Raw genomic sequence first — 19,002 nt, 5'->3', positions numbered from 1 at the left:
AGTGGCTTAATGCTGCCGTGTAAATAAGGCAAAGCACATATCGCCACAGGAACGTCTCTAAAAGTGACGCTTGTGTGGCAACATGTGAAGCCAGCTGTTTTACCATATGTAACCCCTTGAATACCAAATGAAAGGACACCACACAGGTTATATATAAAATATATATGTATTTATTACTAACACAACCCATCTGAACTCTTTATGAGGTCAGAGGCTATAGCACATACAAGTTACTGAATTATAATACAATAAGTTGCACAAAATACAGTCGAGCCCTAGGGGCGTTGCAAACCATATACTAAAATAGTGGTATAAGAACCACGTCACGAACAGAGAATAGGCCTAGGGCCTAGGGAATCGCTGGGGCTACTCTGAGCTAGCAAGAGTTAGGAAGCAGGGGGCCCACGGGATGCGTGTGCAGTGTCTAAACACCCACTCGAGTTACCATATGGATACAATGGGAACGTAAGAGTCAGAAACTAGTTGATTTAGGACACTTCCGGATGGACTAGGAGAAAGCTACTTAAAACTAGGACACTTGGATAGTTAATACCCATAGGAGCACCGGAGTACTCGCGTTACCTCACCCACAGGAGCCGGGTGCATAGGTGTCAAGTTGTGTCGGGTTTCGTCGCTGAATCCTATGGAGAACTGTAAAAAGATGCTGCAGGCGACTAGGAGAGAAGTGTCCGGTTGGATCCAAGGGTGGATCGAGGATGAAGAGTACCTGAAAGCAGAGGGGACAGAGTCTGGGTCACTAGCCAGTGAGCAGGAAGGAACCAGGAAGGAACCAGGCAATGTCGGGTGCGATCAGGTGAAGATGTGAAGCTTGTCTCTGCAGCCACGTGGACCAGGAGGCGTCGATGACAATATATTTTTGTCCCTCAAAGGATCTCGCTGTCGGCGGTGTCAGCTTCCGGTTTGGAGTCAACAGGCCTTGGCAAATGCAACCCACGCAGGAATCAAATATTCGCTTTGAGGCAGACCAGCAAGGTCTGGGGGGCTTCTCCTTGTCAGGGAAGCAGGTGCCAATCTGGAGCAACCAGGCAGGTGGTTTAAATTCAAAGGTTCTTCGTCACAGAGACCACTAGCCAACGGGCAAGTGCCCGGACAGACGCATTGAGCACAAAATTACCAGCAGGCCCCACGTGGCACTCGGTGAGTGTGAAGGGCTGTGCGTTGGTGCAAAAGGTGCTTGTGGCTGGGGCTTCTCAATCCCCAATGCAAAACTTCAAGGGTGCCTCAGAAGCTGCACAAGTAGCAATAAGCAGGTTTTTCAAGATGTCCGGTCCCACGTCTCTCGTCGCCTCCACGGGTCTCAGCTTTGCTGTGGCTGTGAATCAGGCTCAAGGAAGTCAGGAAGTCCAGTTCTTGTCAGGCTCTGTGCTCGGGCTCCGGCGGGAGCGTCGACAAAGAAAACCGCAGATCTCTGGACGGTGCCTGTTTGTACAGGGTGGTCACTCCTTGACCACAAGGGAGATTCGTCAGTCTTCTAGGTGCAGTAGAATTTTGAAGGTCCAGAGTTTCGTTTCAAGTTTCAGTTCAGGATAAATCTAAAGACTCTAGACTCAGCTCCTACCTTTATACTAATCAAAGGGGCTGGATTACCTGCTAGGTCCCTCCTATGGGTGGGACCAGGGAAGGGGGTGGTTACACCCCTTTCCCTTTGTCCAGTTTCACGCCAGAGCTGGGGCTGGAGTGCCCCAACAACTGGTTTCAACCGGACTATGCATGGAGCACCTTTTGTGCCCCAGGCAGTGTCTCATTTCATTCAGCCCTCCCTACCCCAAAACACTAAGGCCTGTCTGGGGTGGTGCTAGCACCTACCAAGGCAGGAAATCTATTGTCCAAGCCTCCTTCGCTGGAAAGACTCCCAGCAGCAAGAGGTCAGACTTGTGTCTGTGGCAGCAGCATCCCTTTTGTGATGCTGAGGCTCTGGTTAACTTTAACCGGGATTAACAGGAACAACACGTCTTCTCCCTCTAGAAGGGTGGAGTGCTACCCGCGTCACCAGAACTGGCAAGGGGGTAGTATTCCAAAGCGTATGACACCTTACACGACATGTTTCAATAAAGCCAAACCAAAGTTAGCAATAACCACGAGGAAAACCAAGCACTCTGCCCTCAGGGTTGTTAAGGCCTGCCATAGGAGTGACTTATAGGTGTATATGTGTCTATATATAAGGTTAGATATAGGAATACTATATCTAAGCAAGGGGTGATTACACGACCTTGCCCCAGCTGAGTGATCGCCAGTTGTGTCAATTTTGATGGCCAGCCAGGGGTGGCATAATTCATGCTGCAGCCCCTGGTATGCCTTGGATGCACCTATGCCCTGGGTACCTACGGTACACTATACAGGGGCTCACAAAGGTGACCCAACATTCAATTAGGTATGTACCTAAAGTACATGGAGTCCATTTTACAGTGAGAGCAGATAGCCTGGGGCCCTGGTTAGCAGGATCCCAGGCCAACTAAGTTGAAAACCAGCTAAACACCAGGCAAAAAGTTGGGGGTAACCATAGTCAGATATCCATCCTCCTACACTTAGGTTTCTACGTAAGTATCGACTTTCATGGATGCACAAAATTGAAGTCAGTTAATGCTGCATTTGAAGAGTAAATCATTAAGATAATTAGAGTCTTGGTGCCATAGACACTAGAACATGAATATCATTTCATACTATGGGGCCGATTACCTATATTTCCTACTGAATCGTACACATTTCCAACCGATCGATTATGATGCCTGTAAACCGTTTGGGCTGTCCAATTTGGTTACAAATCATACAGCTCTATGGACAAGGTTTTCCAGCGAGCAATTATAATGACCGATTCGGACAGCTGTTCCGATTTAGTCTTCCCGACACAAATTGGCTGTCGGAATATGACTTTGGGGTCCTGTTGCAGACCCCCCTTCACCCAGTCCCTTGGGGCCCATGGAGGTATGCAAGGGATCCCTCTTTCCAACCTCGTACAATGTAGAAGGCACCATGAGGTGCCCGCCACAGGATGCAAGGTTTTCCCCAACCACCCTTTTTTCAATAGGAACCTGTGTTCTTGTACAAAACACAAGCTCCCATTGAAGTCAATGCAAGTGTGACCGAACGATGTTGGAAAGCATCATAATCGGTCGGTCGGACTCGCAGAACCCGATTCGGTCAAGATCGATTCTGAAACCGATTTGATTGGAAGACTTTCCGAACTACTTCATAATCGGCCCCTATTTCTTTGAGGACAACATCATTATTTAAAACAGCTCTGCCGAACTTGAACCCGACTATCATAATTCACCATCTGTGTAGGGACCTGCACATAACTGTATTCATACACTGCCTCTGTGGTGACCTGGCCTTTACTACAATCACACTGTCTCTCTGGGGACCTGGGTATCCCAATAGTCACCCTTTATCTCTGTATGGATGTGGGCATGACTATAATCACACAACATCCTTGATGGTGCTGTGTCTGCAGGGATGTACGCATGTCTATCAGATTATCTCTACAGGGACGAAGATGAAGACAATCGTATACTATCTCTAAATGGACTCGAAAATTACTATTATCGCATGCTATCACTGGGAATCTCAGAATAACTATAATGACACACTGTCGGAGCGGTGAACTTGAACATGACTATCATTGTGAGGTATCTGAACAGGGACTTGAACATGACTCATACCACTTTAGCTCTACAGAGACTTGAACATTTCTACAATCACTAACCATCTCTGTGGAGACTTGGGCTTCACTATAATCACACATTATTTCTGCGGGGACCTGAAATAACTATAATAATACACTGTCTCTGGTGGGACTGGAACATGCCCATCATTGTGCACTCTTTCTATGGGGACTTGAACATGACTATCACTGTGTGATATCTCAAAGGGAACTTGAAAATTACAATTTTCAAATAAAAGCTCTAGAAGAACTTAAACTTGACTATAATCACACAATAACTGTTAGAGAACCTGGGTTTCACTACAATCATGCTCTATCTCTTTGGGGACTTGAACATGACTAGCATCACACAAATGATCTGCAGGAACTTTGACATAACTACCATCACACCCTCTCTCTATGAGGACTTGAACAGGACTATTATTCTTCACTTCCTCAACGATAACTTGAATATGACTGTCATCACATGCTATTGCAACAGGGACCTGCAAATGTCTATAATCTCACACTATCTCTGTGTGAATGTGGCTTCATTATAATAACACCCTATCTCCGCTGAGACTTGAACACGACTATCACTCACACTATCTCTGTAGGGACTTGAACATGCCTATCATCACACACTTTCTCTTCAGGAATCAGACCAGCCGCGGCCCGTGGAGGGAGTTACGGTGGGGCAGGAAGGCAGGGAGGGGCAAGGTGGGGGATGCTGAAAACCGGAATATGGATAATTGGAGGTAACTAAACTATTTAATAAATAAATCGAATTTCGTAGCGCACCCTGCATCTCAAAATGCGATGCAGTGCGTGCTACGAAATTCGTTTTATTAATTAAATTGTTTACTTACCTCCAATTATCCATATTTTAGCACGCCCCACTCTGCCCCTCCCCCGCCCCGCCTTTCTGCCACACCGGAACTCCCTCCACAGGCCGTGGCTGAATCAGACCATGCCAATTGTTACAGACTATCGCTGCAGGGACCTGAACTTCACAATTATCACACATATCTGTCAGTTATAGACTATTTCTATGATCACATGCCATTGATTCTTACACACTTGTGTAGAAAAGACAACGTCTAGTGGGGAAGGTGATCAAAATTTTACCTGGTAATAAAATGCTGCTATTGTCACTTGCCCACATTGCATGATCGTTTTCCAATCAATTAATCTGCATGTGTGTAATTTCCTCACCTCTTAACATGGTTGAGCACTGAGCAAATGGTTAAATATCAGTGAGTCCCTTTAGATATAGGTCCCCAATGTCTTTCTGGTGATAATTTCATTAAAATGTGTCTTGTGAGTGCCCCTAAGACAGAAGCAGCTATCCTTATATAAATAAACTATCATGTAAGTTACATTACTATAAAAATAATATTTAGCCTTTTGCTCATGAACGTATTCAATTACCGGTCACAATTTTGAAATCAGCCCTCACAGAGTTAGTAATGTGTGTTCAGATTCCCATAAGGATTTTCCTTGTGCCTGATTATATGAAGCTATTTGAAAATGTAAAGCAGGATCCTGTATCAAGATTTTTTCTTAACATTTTTCTGTTATCAGCATATTTTAAACATGTAATGTAAGGTGGATTTGTCGAACAGTGCTTGTCACCTGTGAGGGTATCCAGGGGCTGAAAAAACACTGGGAAAGTTTATTCCCCACAATGCAGGTATCCAGATATAGTCTTTACAAGGATGTTAAATTTTCAAACATAGAAATGTTATCCAGGTAGAAAACCAGTTTTCTGATATTCGTTAATGATATACTCTGTTTTGAGTTTATTGGTATGGAAAACAATGCTGCTGTATCACAATACTATAATTTCAAAACAAGGGGTTGTTAGAATGTCCATTTCGTTTTCACTAGTGCCATTGTTTTTAAAAAGGCTTGATTGCAGTTTAAAAGATAGAGAAATGTAATTTGTTCCTATAGATTATTTCTTTAACGAAGAACGAGTCTTCAAAATCTGCATAAATTGTGCTTAGTCATGATGTAATCGAAGAAGTTCCACCACTCATCTTCCATACATACATCATAAATAATATTTGAGATACACGCAGCGTGTATTGCTTGTTCCAAATGTATTTAGGTATTTGAATGAAGATTGTGTTACAGAAACAACATGCTAAATCGTAATCCTTAGCTGGTCAGTCCAATTTACAGAAAGATTTAGTGGCCTTTTCACAAACATATAAGGGAATCTAGTTTCACATGTACAAAGCGTTTTAAAGGTCTCAAACACTCCTATTCAGAGTTTGTTACTGAAATACCCATCACATTTTAATAGACAGTAAACTTTACTGATTACTAACATGGAATTGCAACCCTATACTAATTCGGGATTTGAAAGGGACGTGTAGAAGGCGCCCTTTTCAATTACCGAATCAGCATGATATATATCAATGTTTTGTGACCAAAATTTGCCCACAAAAAAGCGAAATACTTCTGAGATAGGTTGCTAAGCCATTCACGAAAGGTAAGGGGTCCCTTTACTCTTTGTGAATGCAAAAGAAAAGTTTTGAGGGTGAGTGGGCAGTGGTCCAGGGACCACTAGCACCTCTCAAATATTTTTTTTTTATTACTTTTTTTAAACAAATGCAGACTCGTTTGCTTTAAGGAAAATAGGCTCTTTTTAAAAGAAAATATTTACTTTATTGAAAGGCGATAGTAGGCATGATTGTCTGTTGAGCCTAGCCGGCTGCTATCCCTGTAATAACCACCAATCAGAGTGAACTGAAATTTGCGACCTACCTCGTGAATATTCATGACAATATTCAGGGATAAGTGTGGTTGAAATGTGCATTAGTACATTGGATTTTTTTTTAACCTTTTTTCATGTTAGACAAATTCCTTTCCTGAGATCTGTATCGGAGTTTTTGGGGGCCTTTTTCACCCACTTACATAAAACCTTTAAGAGTATAATTACATGTGCAAGTGGGGTTTTAAAGCAAGGGCACGATTCACAAAGGTCCTTCCGAGTGTGTATATAAAGATACTACTTGTAAATGCTCTTTGTGAATTCCCATAGCCTTAAACATAGACGTTTGGTCTAAGTTTAAAACAAACATCTAGGTTAACCTTTGTGAATTGGGCTCCATTGTGGAAGAAAGGAAGCTTCTCGAATGATCACTTGTAGAACTTAAATGCATATGCTAAGCAGTCACTCTTGACCTCAATGTTGGAAAAATCCATAAGCCCACTACAAAGCTAATAAACCATTGCATTAAATCTGCAATGCTTATGATATTTGATATTAGTAAATTGTGGGCATGCATGTCCACAGAATCGGATTCTCAAAATGCACCCAAACCTATGTGTGCCATAAATGTTCAGACATTAACTTGATAGCATACACATATTAGCAATATTTTTTTCGTGTAATCCATCTGTAAAATGTTTAAAATTTCACTTTGGTGATGGTGAAAAATTGTCAGCAATAACGTATAACAGTAAATATGATATCAATATCACGTTGACTGAATATGTTTGAATATGCTTGTGAAGGATGTTATATTTTTGATCAGAGAAAATGCGTAGCTAGATAGTTTTTACAGACGTGTAGCAAGATGTTGAAAATGAAATTTAATTTGCAGTAATACCTTTTGGGGAGAACTCTAACGAAATATGTAAATGTTTGACAGATTGAATTAATTTTAGTGCCTGAAGGTTTGACATCATATTTGTTTTTGATAAAGAAAACAGAAGAAAAGGTCTGCACCATTTACAGGGCTTGCTTAGTTAAACTGCAGCGGTGCAATCTTACAATAACTTTTTAAAAATCTTTTATTCCAGTTGTTTCAATCCATTATTACACTAGGGTCAATTTTCTTAATTCTCACTCAACCAGCGCAGCAACCAAAAGTGTGTGAAAAGGAGAAAACAGGACAACATATGTGCGGAGATATGGGACTCTCCTCTCTTTCAAGCACCAATGCACAATCAGGCTGCCATGAGCGACACCCATACCTTAGCATGAGTCTAGTACAGACTTCCTACTGGAAGGGTATCCTTCCACCACAATATACAATTAGACTAACTTTACAACTTTTACAACTTTTTATGTTATGCTGCACAATGCTGCACACATGCAAAATTGGAAAAGAAAGGCGTAATAAATACATTTTTCTCGATTGCACCTTTTTTAGAGAGGCATTATTTTATGATGCAAAACCCTTTTTACTATTTTAGCAACTAGAGTTGTGTGTTAAAAGTCATGGGTGGTTGTATGGTAACAACTATGCACCACCCATCGAACGGCACTTGGCACTAAGTAAGGCAAAGCAGCAATAGGCGTTGCTTTGCACTACTTTCAATTGGATTTCCAGTTCAAAACAAACTTTGCACTGGATAGTACATTTGAAAAAAAAAGATTTTGCCTCTATGTGCAAAATCTGAGTAAATATTCCCCACTGTGACTTGTACTGTCTGACAGATGTAAATTTGCACCATTTCACAAAAAGATTTTCATGAGGTGATCAGCCAAATTGCTCGTGTAAAACTGCTTCAGTACAATCTAGGCAATCTGGACATGTCAGTGTGCAATTGTTTCGCACAAATTTACGCAATGTAATCCGCCTCTTTAATTTAGAATGTTTCAAAATTGAAGCCCCGTTCCATGCAGCTTTTAGATTTCAATGCACCGATGAAACACATCGTACTTACCGAGTTTACTTGCAGTGGCTACCAAAATCCACAAACTGAGGATGAAAGGTACATGGACGTACAGCCACTTGAAAGTGACAATTTGAAATTCTTCCTGGTTGCTTCCAGTGTTGTTGTTTTCTGAAATCTTTTCGGCGTCTTCTTCTTTGCTGGTCGCTGCAAAGCTGCCTCCCGTAATCAACATTTTCATATACTGCCTTCCGATATGTATTAGTCGCCTTGTTTCTCCATTTCTTAGATTGTTTTTTGTCTACCCTTATTGTGCCATGTAGCACTAGAAGGTGCGTTGTAATGTAGCATTTCTGGTGCCCTTATCCTTATCTTTCTTATTATTATCTCCTCTCCCTCGCTGTGGTTGGTGGTGAGGCCTGTCTCCTCCCATAAATGTTGCCCATATCTGGCACAGAGTCGATAGAATTGTGTCATAAATATATCCGAAGCCGTGACAAGGAAGTCAGATTAGGAACACAGCACCTATGCCATTTAAAAGCCCTATCGTTAGGGCCGCAAATTACATTCCATCACGAGTTTGAATTTTGTAAACCTGCTCACTATAGGGGAGCTGTATAGTGAGATAACCTTCATGTAGTTGGTTAAAAGGCGGTCGCTGACGGTAATTATTAAAACAATGCTTAAAGCAGCGACTAGGCTAAAAGAACTCAAACGTTGCACAGACACAAACACTGATTTTCAACATCTCCGTGCAGTATTCTCGGGTGGTGCAGCAGGAATAAAGACCAAGGGGCATTGATGGACAACGACAATTTGATGTCTCAACGCCCTTGATTCGCAAAATCAAAAGGTTTGCTACCATAAAATACCTTCTTATTATGTACTAATGGCTAAATGTACTAACATTGGAAACCGTGATCCCTAATGTATTAATCCTTATTTTTAAATTACCGATTCCTAGTGGCTTTCAAATGGACTTTCTTCATCAATAATAATAAGGTAGGTTGCAGCTTGTAATCCATTGGGAATGACAGCACCACAGGGATGGTGGCTGTGGCGTAACAAAACTAGAGCCCATGCCCCCCCCCTCCTGCCCTGCAAACTTAGTCAGAAGTCCTCAGGCCTGGGTACTGTGCTGAGGTGCCCTCTGGAGCTCGGGCCCCCGCACCGCAGGTTCCTGCAGTGACCTACGTTACGCCACTGGATGGTGTTCTTATTGGGTCAGCTGACCACTGAAACTTTTAACTTTAATTTTTTAAGTGTAGGCATTGGTCCGTGGAACGACTACTTGCTCATACAAATATGTTTTTTAACATTCTCACAAAGAAAGGGTTCTCATGGGGACCCCATCTCATTTGCAAATGACTTACCACCTCCTTTGAGGAGATGGTAAAATACTAATGTTTTCCTACTGGAATTCAGTCGCAATATATGAATACATACCACTGTGATTCGATAATTGGAAGGGAAGCCCTGAGCATGCCCCTTCCAAATACCAAATCAGTCTTTAGTCGCAAACCCAAATTGCGATTCAGTAACGTGTTATTAAATTGCAATTTCGGTTTGATAAATCAGAAAAAGTCTTTTTGCGGTGCCAAATAGCCCAATTTTGTGATTGTGCCTTTTGCGAATGCAAAAAGACTTTGTATATCTAGCCCTAACCCCATTTGTTATTCGCTAACAGATCACCAAAGACCAGATGTACGACCCTTCCAATTTGCGAGTCGCAATTTGCGTCATTTTACAACTCACAATTTGCGACTCGCAAATTGTAATTTAGAAAAGTGTCTCAGACACTGTTTGCGATTCCTAATGGGGATGAAAATTGCCTTCCTCATTAATATTCATGAGTCAGGTGCAATTAGAGACACCATTGGGAATGGCTGGCACTCACAGAGATGGTGGCCTGCTGGGGTCAGCAGACCACCATGTCTGTGACTGCTTTTTCAATAAAACAGTTTTTTTCTTTTAAATGCAGGCTGTTTACCTTAAAGGAAAGCGGGATGAATTTAAAAAAGAAAAATGAAACGTTACTGTTTCACTTTTGAGGAGTAGGCAGTGGTCCGTAGGACCACTGCATGCTCTTAAAATATATTTTCAATGACAGTCATAAAGGGGAAGGGGTGCCCTGGGGACCCATTCCTGTTTGTGAGTGACTTACTGCCCATTTGAAATGGGTGGTAAACTGTGAGTGTTTTACCTCTGCAAAACAATCTTACATTGAAGTGCGAGTCACTATTAGGAAGAGACGCCCTTGGCACGCCTCTTTCTAATAGCAAGTCGCAAACCGTAATAGGTTATCAATTCGCAAAATAGGGTTTGTAAATAGGGTAGACCCATTTTGCGGTCGCAACAGGGCTGATTTCCCGTTTGCGACCACAAAAATGGTCGTACATCTGGCCCCAAATATCAAAATGGGTTTAGAATTTTACTGACACTGCAAAGGTGGTGGTAACGCATTATCAGATAGAAAAGGGTAACTGTGGGACACAAGGTAGCCTTTCCCCTTTGAGAATGTTAAAAAAATGAAAAAGGGGATGCATGTGAAAACTAGTATTGAAAAAGCTAACTGGTTTTGTCTAGGCAAGATTTATTGGCTTTGTCAATTTTTTTACACATATTGCACAGAAGAGGAAGCTGCTCTGCAGTATGGCATAAAGTAAAAAAAAAAGTGCTATGACGTAACCAATGTTGACCGTGTCATAGCTCTTTTTTTCCTTTAAGCCATGTTGCACAGCAGTCCGTGTTGCTGTGCAATATGTGTAAAAACAGTGTGGCAGTTGAATGGGGCAAGCAGCATGAAGATGGAAGGGGGTGGAGAACGAACCAAACAAACAACAGACATTTAAAAGTACTACAAAATTAGAATGAATAAAGTGCACACGTATAATTAAAAAAATATATAAATGTATTACTCAGACAACCATTCAGTAAAAAGGTATGAAAAATAACAAGTATAAATTACAGTCATGTTTATAACCTGAAAAAGCAGTAAACATACAAAAACACAGAATCTATTTTAAGTTACTTAGGCTGTTTCTTGACACTGTGGAATGCAGACTACATACCTATACTTTGTTTCATGATACTGGAATAAAACTAGATATCTGACCCTGTGGGGGCTCATACTTCCCACAATTGACACCATATAAGATGTGCAGCACTTGTTTGAGAGATCCATCTTCTGGACTAAGATAAAAAAACGTAAAAAACATATATAAATCAATGGCATGCATTGGGACTTGTGACCTCCATATTACTGGACATGTTTGAGAGGCTTTAAGAGTAAGATGTTATCAATAAATGACAGTGAAAGTCAGGAGTGTTGTCAAGAGTGTTTACAATTGTACAGAAAATTAATAGACACTTTTGTGAACTAATAGAATATGTTGCCAAATAACAATTAAGTTACTCTCCTTAGACAATCGAAAACATACTTTTCTACTGCAGTGAATACACAAATATACAAGTATTTTAAATTAGAATCTCTACTTGGGATTATTTTGCAATTACAAATGTTTTTGTTTACCGCTGCATGATCGTTTCTATGGTAATTAGCGGTTTTCCTTCCAAGATGGCTACCACGTAGAAACAAATCATGTGGTTTGATTGGTAACAATTAAACTCTTTCTTCTATGTTATCATTGAAATGGTCTTCAACAAATGTAGCTCATAGGTATCACTGACATAATGGTGTGCATACAATATCAAAACATTAAAATATTGGAAGAAAATGAATATAGTTAACAAAAAAATCACCTTCTTATACTTAACTAATAAAAACACAAATAGTGAGTGCACAAATGTTGTTGTTAAAAATACAGATTTTTACTTATATCAGAAACATCAGAAATAAAGTGATCACTTCATCCCATATAGTTTTTTGATACAACACAATTCGGACAGTGGACCACTCTTTTTTCAAAGCACCACCCCAAATATCACCAGATTATTTAATTTTCAATGAACTAGCGTGCACTTCTCACATGCTCCCTGTCCCGAAAGCATATCCAAAAACTTGGAAAGAAAGTCTATATTTTTGTCATAGGTGAAAAAGCACCGCTGCGAAAGTGAGTCTCCACTGGTCATAGGAGATTAATAAATAGTTGGACTGTCCTCTTATAAAGACGCTGAATCGTGATTTATAAAGTTCAGTGTTCTTTTAATAATCCATTTATAGACACCAGCCAACGCGTTTCGTTCTGTCACCAGAACTTCTTCAGGGCTGTAAGTAACAAAAAGGGACATACAAAAACACTATAAGTGCCACAAAAGACAACATGTACACATACATACATAAATAAGTATATAAAAAGTTACAACAAAACAGTGCCCACATACAAATATAAATAATGCAGCATTTGATGATTTAAAACATCATATGACATCTTGTTATTAGTTTATGTATAAAATGTCTGCATATTCCATATTACATACTATTGGCCAACCTATCAATGTGGCAGCCTTTTTGCAGTAGGTACCCTTTAAATGATTTAATATCTTCTGGCAATTTTTCATCTAAAAACATTTTTTGTGTTTTTTGTCTTAATCACATGTATCAGCGCCATTTTACATTTCAAATTCCAATAGTGCAAGCTGTGGGAACCATCCCGCACATCATATATTAACACAACCATGAATTAAAACAAATGGTATCCGAACAGTTGATTAATCACGGAATATAATAGTGCTGAAATAGTTGAAAGAGAGAAGACCTTCCCATAATAACTATAAATATGTCATCATTTGTACACCTAGGCTAAAGAGAACAATCAAAACATTGTCTACATAACTCAATGTACAATGCCTTCACCCTTAGAATATCACATATTCCTCAAAAATTCTTTAGCATTAAGCAGCTCTGCCCCTGCTATCACACCTAATTATCTATATAGTTCCATCAAGGTGTGTCCCACCCCTCACACAGGTTCACAAAAGAAACCAACAATAGAGGTAATAACCAAAAGTGTATGTAAAGGTAAGCCCAATGATGTGTATATCTAAAGATGTCTTAACCGATATTAGGTATGAACAACAAATCGAATATGATGTGTTACCATCTTTTGAAAAAACCCTGAGGACATTGGCAACCATTTATCGAGATAGTTTATAACCACAATCCAATTTAACTCCACAGTCCATGTATTGCGAGTCAGCATGTTATTGTATAATGTATTTATCAACAATCTTGTTGATGTATCACATAATCAGAATAAAGAATAAAACAATTGGGTAAACAAACATTATTCCTACCGCAATCAATGTTTCAAAGCGTGGGGTATTTCCAAAACGAAATCCTTGTCCAATATATTTTTTTCGCGTTTTCTATATAGGGTTATCCTTCTACGGTGGACCCATACACTTACGTATTTCCCCAAGTTTCCAAGTAAAGGTCTAACTTGCTTGTTTGATATAGAACAAGATATTAACCTATAGTGCGAGAGGAAATGAGACATAAGGGAGAATTTTAGTCCCCAATCGCGCATGTGCATATCCATAAAGGTGCTGCTTTTGCATCTAGGTCCAAGGCATTCTCCGACTAGGGGAATGTTTCTATTTACATCAGACATCCACATTAGTTATGCCTACCTTGTACATGTGCAAAAATTGTTCAGCGCAGTCAAATGGTCCCACCTCTTATTCTTTTTCAAGACCCAGGTAGATATCACCTTTTGGCAGTTGCCTATAAAAATGTAAATGTATTTGACAGTCATTGTGTATTTACCCTTGTTTACATGTCTCTTATTTTATATATACTTAAATATACCTTGGACCCTCCATCTATGTTATGCTAATCAGACTATGTTAAAATCATGGCAAATGTTTATAAACATATATACGAGTAATGCTGTATATATGTGACGAACTATATACTGCTGCCCTCCTGTTGGTTTTACAAAAAGCTGGGATACAGATAAGCAGGTGAACCTATAGTTGCCCGCCGTGATTGTTTATGATGTGTGCGTGCAACCGCTATATAAACAAACGACCCGTGTTGTTACCGGTCAAATAACGCGTTGGCACATCTAGTATTGAAACAATACTTATATGACCATGGACGAAAATAGAGTGAGAGCTTATAAAGTTAAGGCATTACATAAATTGCAATATAAGTTTTGTAATCTATGCAATTGGTTGTGGATGTGAAAAGATATATGTCGGTAGCACTGTACGACCGTTAAAAATGAGAATCCCGGAACACGTGCGTGCTATGAAAAATTATGATTTGAGATATCCAATGACATACCATATGCGAGAACATCATAAAGATAACAACACAATATGGTTTCAGGGTATTGATCACGTACCCCCACACCCTAGGGGTGGAGACTGTGAACTTACCCTACGGAAAAGGGAGGCAGCTTGGATATGCCGCTTGAGGTGCTTGGAAAGGGGACACAATACGGAGGATGAGATGCACTATCACTTGCAATGAACTAGGATACAATGTCTGTATGAAATATTGTTAATCTAACATACAGTGATACTTGTCCTGCTATTATGTGCTCAAGCGTAGTGGGATTTTGTGCCTTTCATTATATATACCTTATGTTTGCGATCTATTTATGGAGTGATCACTGTATATGAGTACCTTTTCGATGACACCCAAACTCTGTAGTCATTGACAGTCTATTAAGATGATATAACGTTTCTGATTGTCTGAATGTTTTGCTGTTGTCATATTTCAATTGGAATATTATCATGATAATTTGTTGCACCTTTGCCATTCCTAGTTGTCACACCTCTTAGTTTGCAATATTTTAATTACATGGCTTGCCCCATTCAAACTTATAGGAGCAACCCTTGAAACATAGACGTAACGTGCGTACTTTCCTGTCCATTTGAGGGATTTGACCCTAGTTGGCTCTACTAGACATATAGATTATGGAATATAATGTATTCCAATCTAAACAAATGCCGTTGGGACCGATAGTATATATTTATGATTTGAATATATTCGACATCACCCGTCATAACAATGAGAAACTCAATAGGATTTCTTGGGTGTCAAAGATAACAAGTCACCTTAATCTGGTTGTTCCGTTATATGGGAAGCAAGAGATATTGCCACACGTACAAACCACATGTTCGGATTTTATAAACAAATTGAATAGGATATATGTACCTTATAATGTCTTTTTGAAAATCAAGTTGTTATTGTCAATATGTACGAAATACTCTTTAATAATTTTCAATATTGTGTTGGAGCTAGCTCATTTACTTACAAACATCCTTACGAAATGACTAGAATAAGATGGCGGCCCTTTTTGACCCGATAGTTGTGGTATACAACGTTCAGCATATCATCCTACACACGTGATTCACGTGGTTTCAGATTTAAATCCAAAGGCGGGCGGGCGGCCTTTTTTACTATCGGATACGATAACGCGTTTGTATATCGAGACGCTGCTTTTGGGGATTACAGGATTGCACCCAACAGGTACGTGCCAAGGAGGATTATCATCCCTTGGAATGGGGACTTTATAAGCTCTCACTCTATTTTCGTCCATGCTCATATAAGTATCGTTTCAATACTAGATGTGCCAACGCGTTATTTGACCGGTAACAACACGGGTCGTTTGTTTATATAGCGGTTGCACACACACATCATAAACAATCACGGCGGACAACTATAGGTTCACCTGCTTATCTGTATCCCAGCTTTTTGTAAAACCAACAGGAGGGCAGCAGTATATAGTTCGTCACATATATACAGCATTACTCGTATATATGTTTATAAACATTTGCCATGATTTTAACATAGTCTGATTAGCATAACATAGATGGAGGGTCCAAGGTATATTTAAGTATATATAAAACAAGAGACATGTAAACAAGGGTAAATACACAATGACTGTCAAATACATTTAAATTTTTATAGGCAACTGCCAAAAGGTGATATCTACCTGGGTCTTGAAAAAGAATAAGAGGTGGGACCATTTGACTGCGCTGAACAATTTTTGCACACGTACAAGGTAGGCATAACTAATGTGGATGTCTGATGTAAATAGAAACATTCCCCTAGTCGGAGAATGCCTTGGACCTAGATGCAAAAGCAGCACCTTTATGGATATGCACATGCGCGATTGGGGACTAAAATTCTCCCTTATGTCTCATTTCCTCTCGCACTATAGGTTAATATCTTGTTCTATATCAAACAAGCAAGTTAGACCTTTACTTGGAAACTTGGGGAAATACGTAAGTGTATGGGTCCACCGTAGAAGGATAACCCTATATAGAAAACGCGAAAAAAATATATTGGACAAGGATTTCGTTTTGGAAATACCCCACGCTTTGAAACATTGATTGCGGTAGGAATAATGTTTGTTTACCCAATTGTTTTATTCTTTATTCTGATTATGTGATACATCAACAAGATTGTTGATAAATACATTATTCAATAACATGCTGACTCGCAATACATGGACTGTGGAGTTAAATTGGATTGTGGTTATAAACTATCTCGATAAATGGTTGCCAATGTCCTCAGGGTTTTTTCAAAAGATGGTAACACATCATATTCGATTTGTTGTTCATACCTAATATCGGTTAAGACATCTTTAGATATACACATCATTGGGCTTACCTTTACATACACTTTTGGTTATTACCTCTATTGTTGGTTTCTTTTGTGAACCTGTGTGAGGGGTGGGACACACCTTGATGGAACTATATAGATAATTAGGTGTGATAGCAGGGGCAGAGCTGCTTAATGCTAAAGAATTTTTGAGGAATATGTGATATTCTAAGGGTGAAGGCATTGTACATTGAGTTATGTAGACAATGTTTTGATTGTTCTTTTTAGCCTAGGTGTACAAATGATGACATATTTATAGTTATTATGGGAAGGTCTTCTCTCTTTCAACTATTTCAGCACTATTATATTCCGTGATTAATCAACTGTTCGGATACCATTTGTTTTAATTCATGGTTGTGTTAATATATGATGTGCGGGATGGTTCCCACAGCTTGCACTATTGGAATTTGAAATGTAAAATGGCGCTGATACATGTGATTAAGACAAAAAACACAAAAAATGTTTTTAGATGAAAAATTGCCAGAAGATATTAAATCATTTAAAGGGTACCTACTGCAAAAAGGCTGCCACATTGATAGGTTGGCCAATAGTATGTAATATGGAATATGCAGACATTTTATACATAAACTAATAACAAGATGTCATATGATGTTTTAAATCATCAAATGCTGCATTATTTATATTTTAATGTGGGCACTGTTTTGTTGTAACTTTTTATATACTTATTTATGTATGTATGTGTACATGTTGTCTTTTGTGGCACTTATAGTGTTTTTGTATGTCCCTTTTTGTAACTTACAGCCCTGAAGAAGTTCTGGTGACAGAACGAAACGCGTTGGCTGGTGTCTATAAATGAATTATTAAAAGAACACTGAACTTTATAAATCACGATTCAGCGTCTTTATAAGAGGACAGTCCAACGATTTATTAATCTCCTATGACCAGTGGAGACTCACTTTCGCAGCGGTGCCTTTTCACCTATGACAAAAATCATCCCATATAGTGTAAGTAGCCCTGTAGGTGCATCCATATCAAGTTAATTAAATAGTTAGTGATAATAAAGGCATAAATATTTTAAATAACAACCGTAGTGTTCATAAATAAAGTGGTTACCCTTGAGCTGGTTACTGCATTATTTACAACCGAAACCACTACCCACATCAGTAGCCGCCGCCTTTCAGTGTACATGAGCTGAATGCTCATAGGCGTGACCTGTCACTCCCTGAGTGAAGGGTACGCTGACTAAAAAAAAAATATATATAGTGCCCGTTGTGCCATGATAAGTAGTATTATCTGACCCCCATGACTTCGACACACAAAACACAATTTCAAACACTCATATTGTCAAAGGATGGATGCCTCTTAGTATTGACGCCCTCCGAAGAATGGTTTGTATCTCCTGGAACTAGACCGAGATGGAACTTGGCATGGTGACTCAATGGCCGTTCAACTTTTCAGCCAATCACCCCCAGTCACAGATCTGGGTTGAATCCATCACCATTCTTTAGCTCACTTGGCCACCTCAGTTCAGACACAGCTAAATGCAAGTCAGTCTCGACCCTGTGCCTCATGGGAACAGTCCAGCCTGAACTGCCAAGCCATTTCCTCCCTGTACCAGACATAATGAGTCTCAAAACTACCAAACAGATTTACACCAAATTACGAAAAGCACTCTTTCTGAACCAAGAACTGCCAAATTCACTGGGGCGGCTGGTGGAATTTGAAACTGGTGAGGCGTATGCAGAATGAATGAAAGTATGCGAGCGAGCGCAGCGATCGAGCCCAACGACAATAAGGAGGGTTCGGGTGGGGGAGGGGTTCTCCCCCGTGAAGACATTTAAAGAAAATTGCCTTTTTTTTTAAACAATTTTTATTAATCATTATGCATAACATTTTAATGACAGTACAGTGTGCATGGCATGCTGACACAAATCTGCAGTATTTACATACTTATTTTTACATGTCTCCTCAAACACATCCCAGAAGTCTATCCCCCATATCCCCTCACCACCCAAAAATAGGTAAGACAAGTGGTCGCTCTGCATAACTCGTTCATGTACTAGTATCAGAGTCTGAGTCCTCCGTCAGATGAGGTTCACATATATCGCCTCAGTAGGTATTCCAACCTCCCCAGACCTTCCCCCATTTTTTCGGGCAACCTCAG

The 19,002-nt window shown here is 39.8% G+C and overlaps 1 protein-coding gene across 3 annotated transcripts in view; it reads right to left on the bottom strand.

Annotated features, from left to right (window-relative positions):
- SLC9A3 (solute carrier family 9 member A3) overlaps nucleotides 1-8,704 on the bottom strand; it is a 1,201,500-nt gene extending 1,192,796 nt beyond the window's left edge. The window contains exon 1 of one of the 3 annotated variants that reach the window (XM_086965314.1): nucleotides 8,348-8,704. Coding sequence is in view for 1 of the 3 variants with exons in the window: in XM_086965316.1 (XP_086821442.1) it covers nucleotides 8,348-8,537 (190 nt within the window). In the remaining 2 variants the exon portion in view is untranslated. The remainder of the gene's footprint in view (nucleotides 1-8,347) is intronic. The other 2 variants (XM_086965316.1, XM_086965315.1) reach the window with 2 other exon arrangements.
- Between the last annotated feature and the right edge of the window lie 10,298 nt (nucleotides 8,705-19,002).

This window comes from Lissotriton vulgaris, chromosome 4_1 (assembly GCF_964263255.1).
Source record: "Lissotriton vulgaris chromosome 4_1, aLisVul1.2, whole genome shotgun sequence".
NCBI classification, from domain to species: domain Eukaryota; kingdom Metazoa; phylum Chordata; class Amphibia; order Caudata; family Salamandridae; genus Lissotriton; species Lissotriton vulgaris.
The sequence above is the reverse complement of the archived record's forward strand: the minus strand, read 5'-3'. Positions and strand labels throughout refer to the sequence as shown.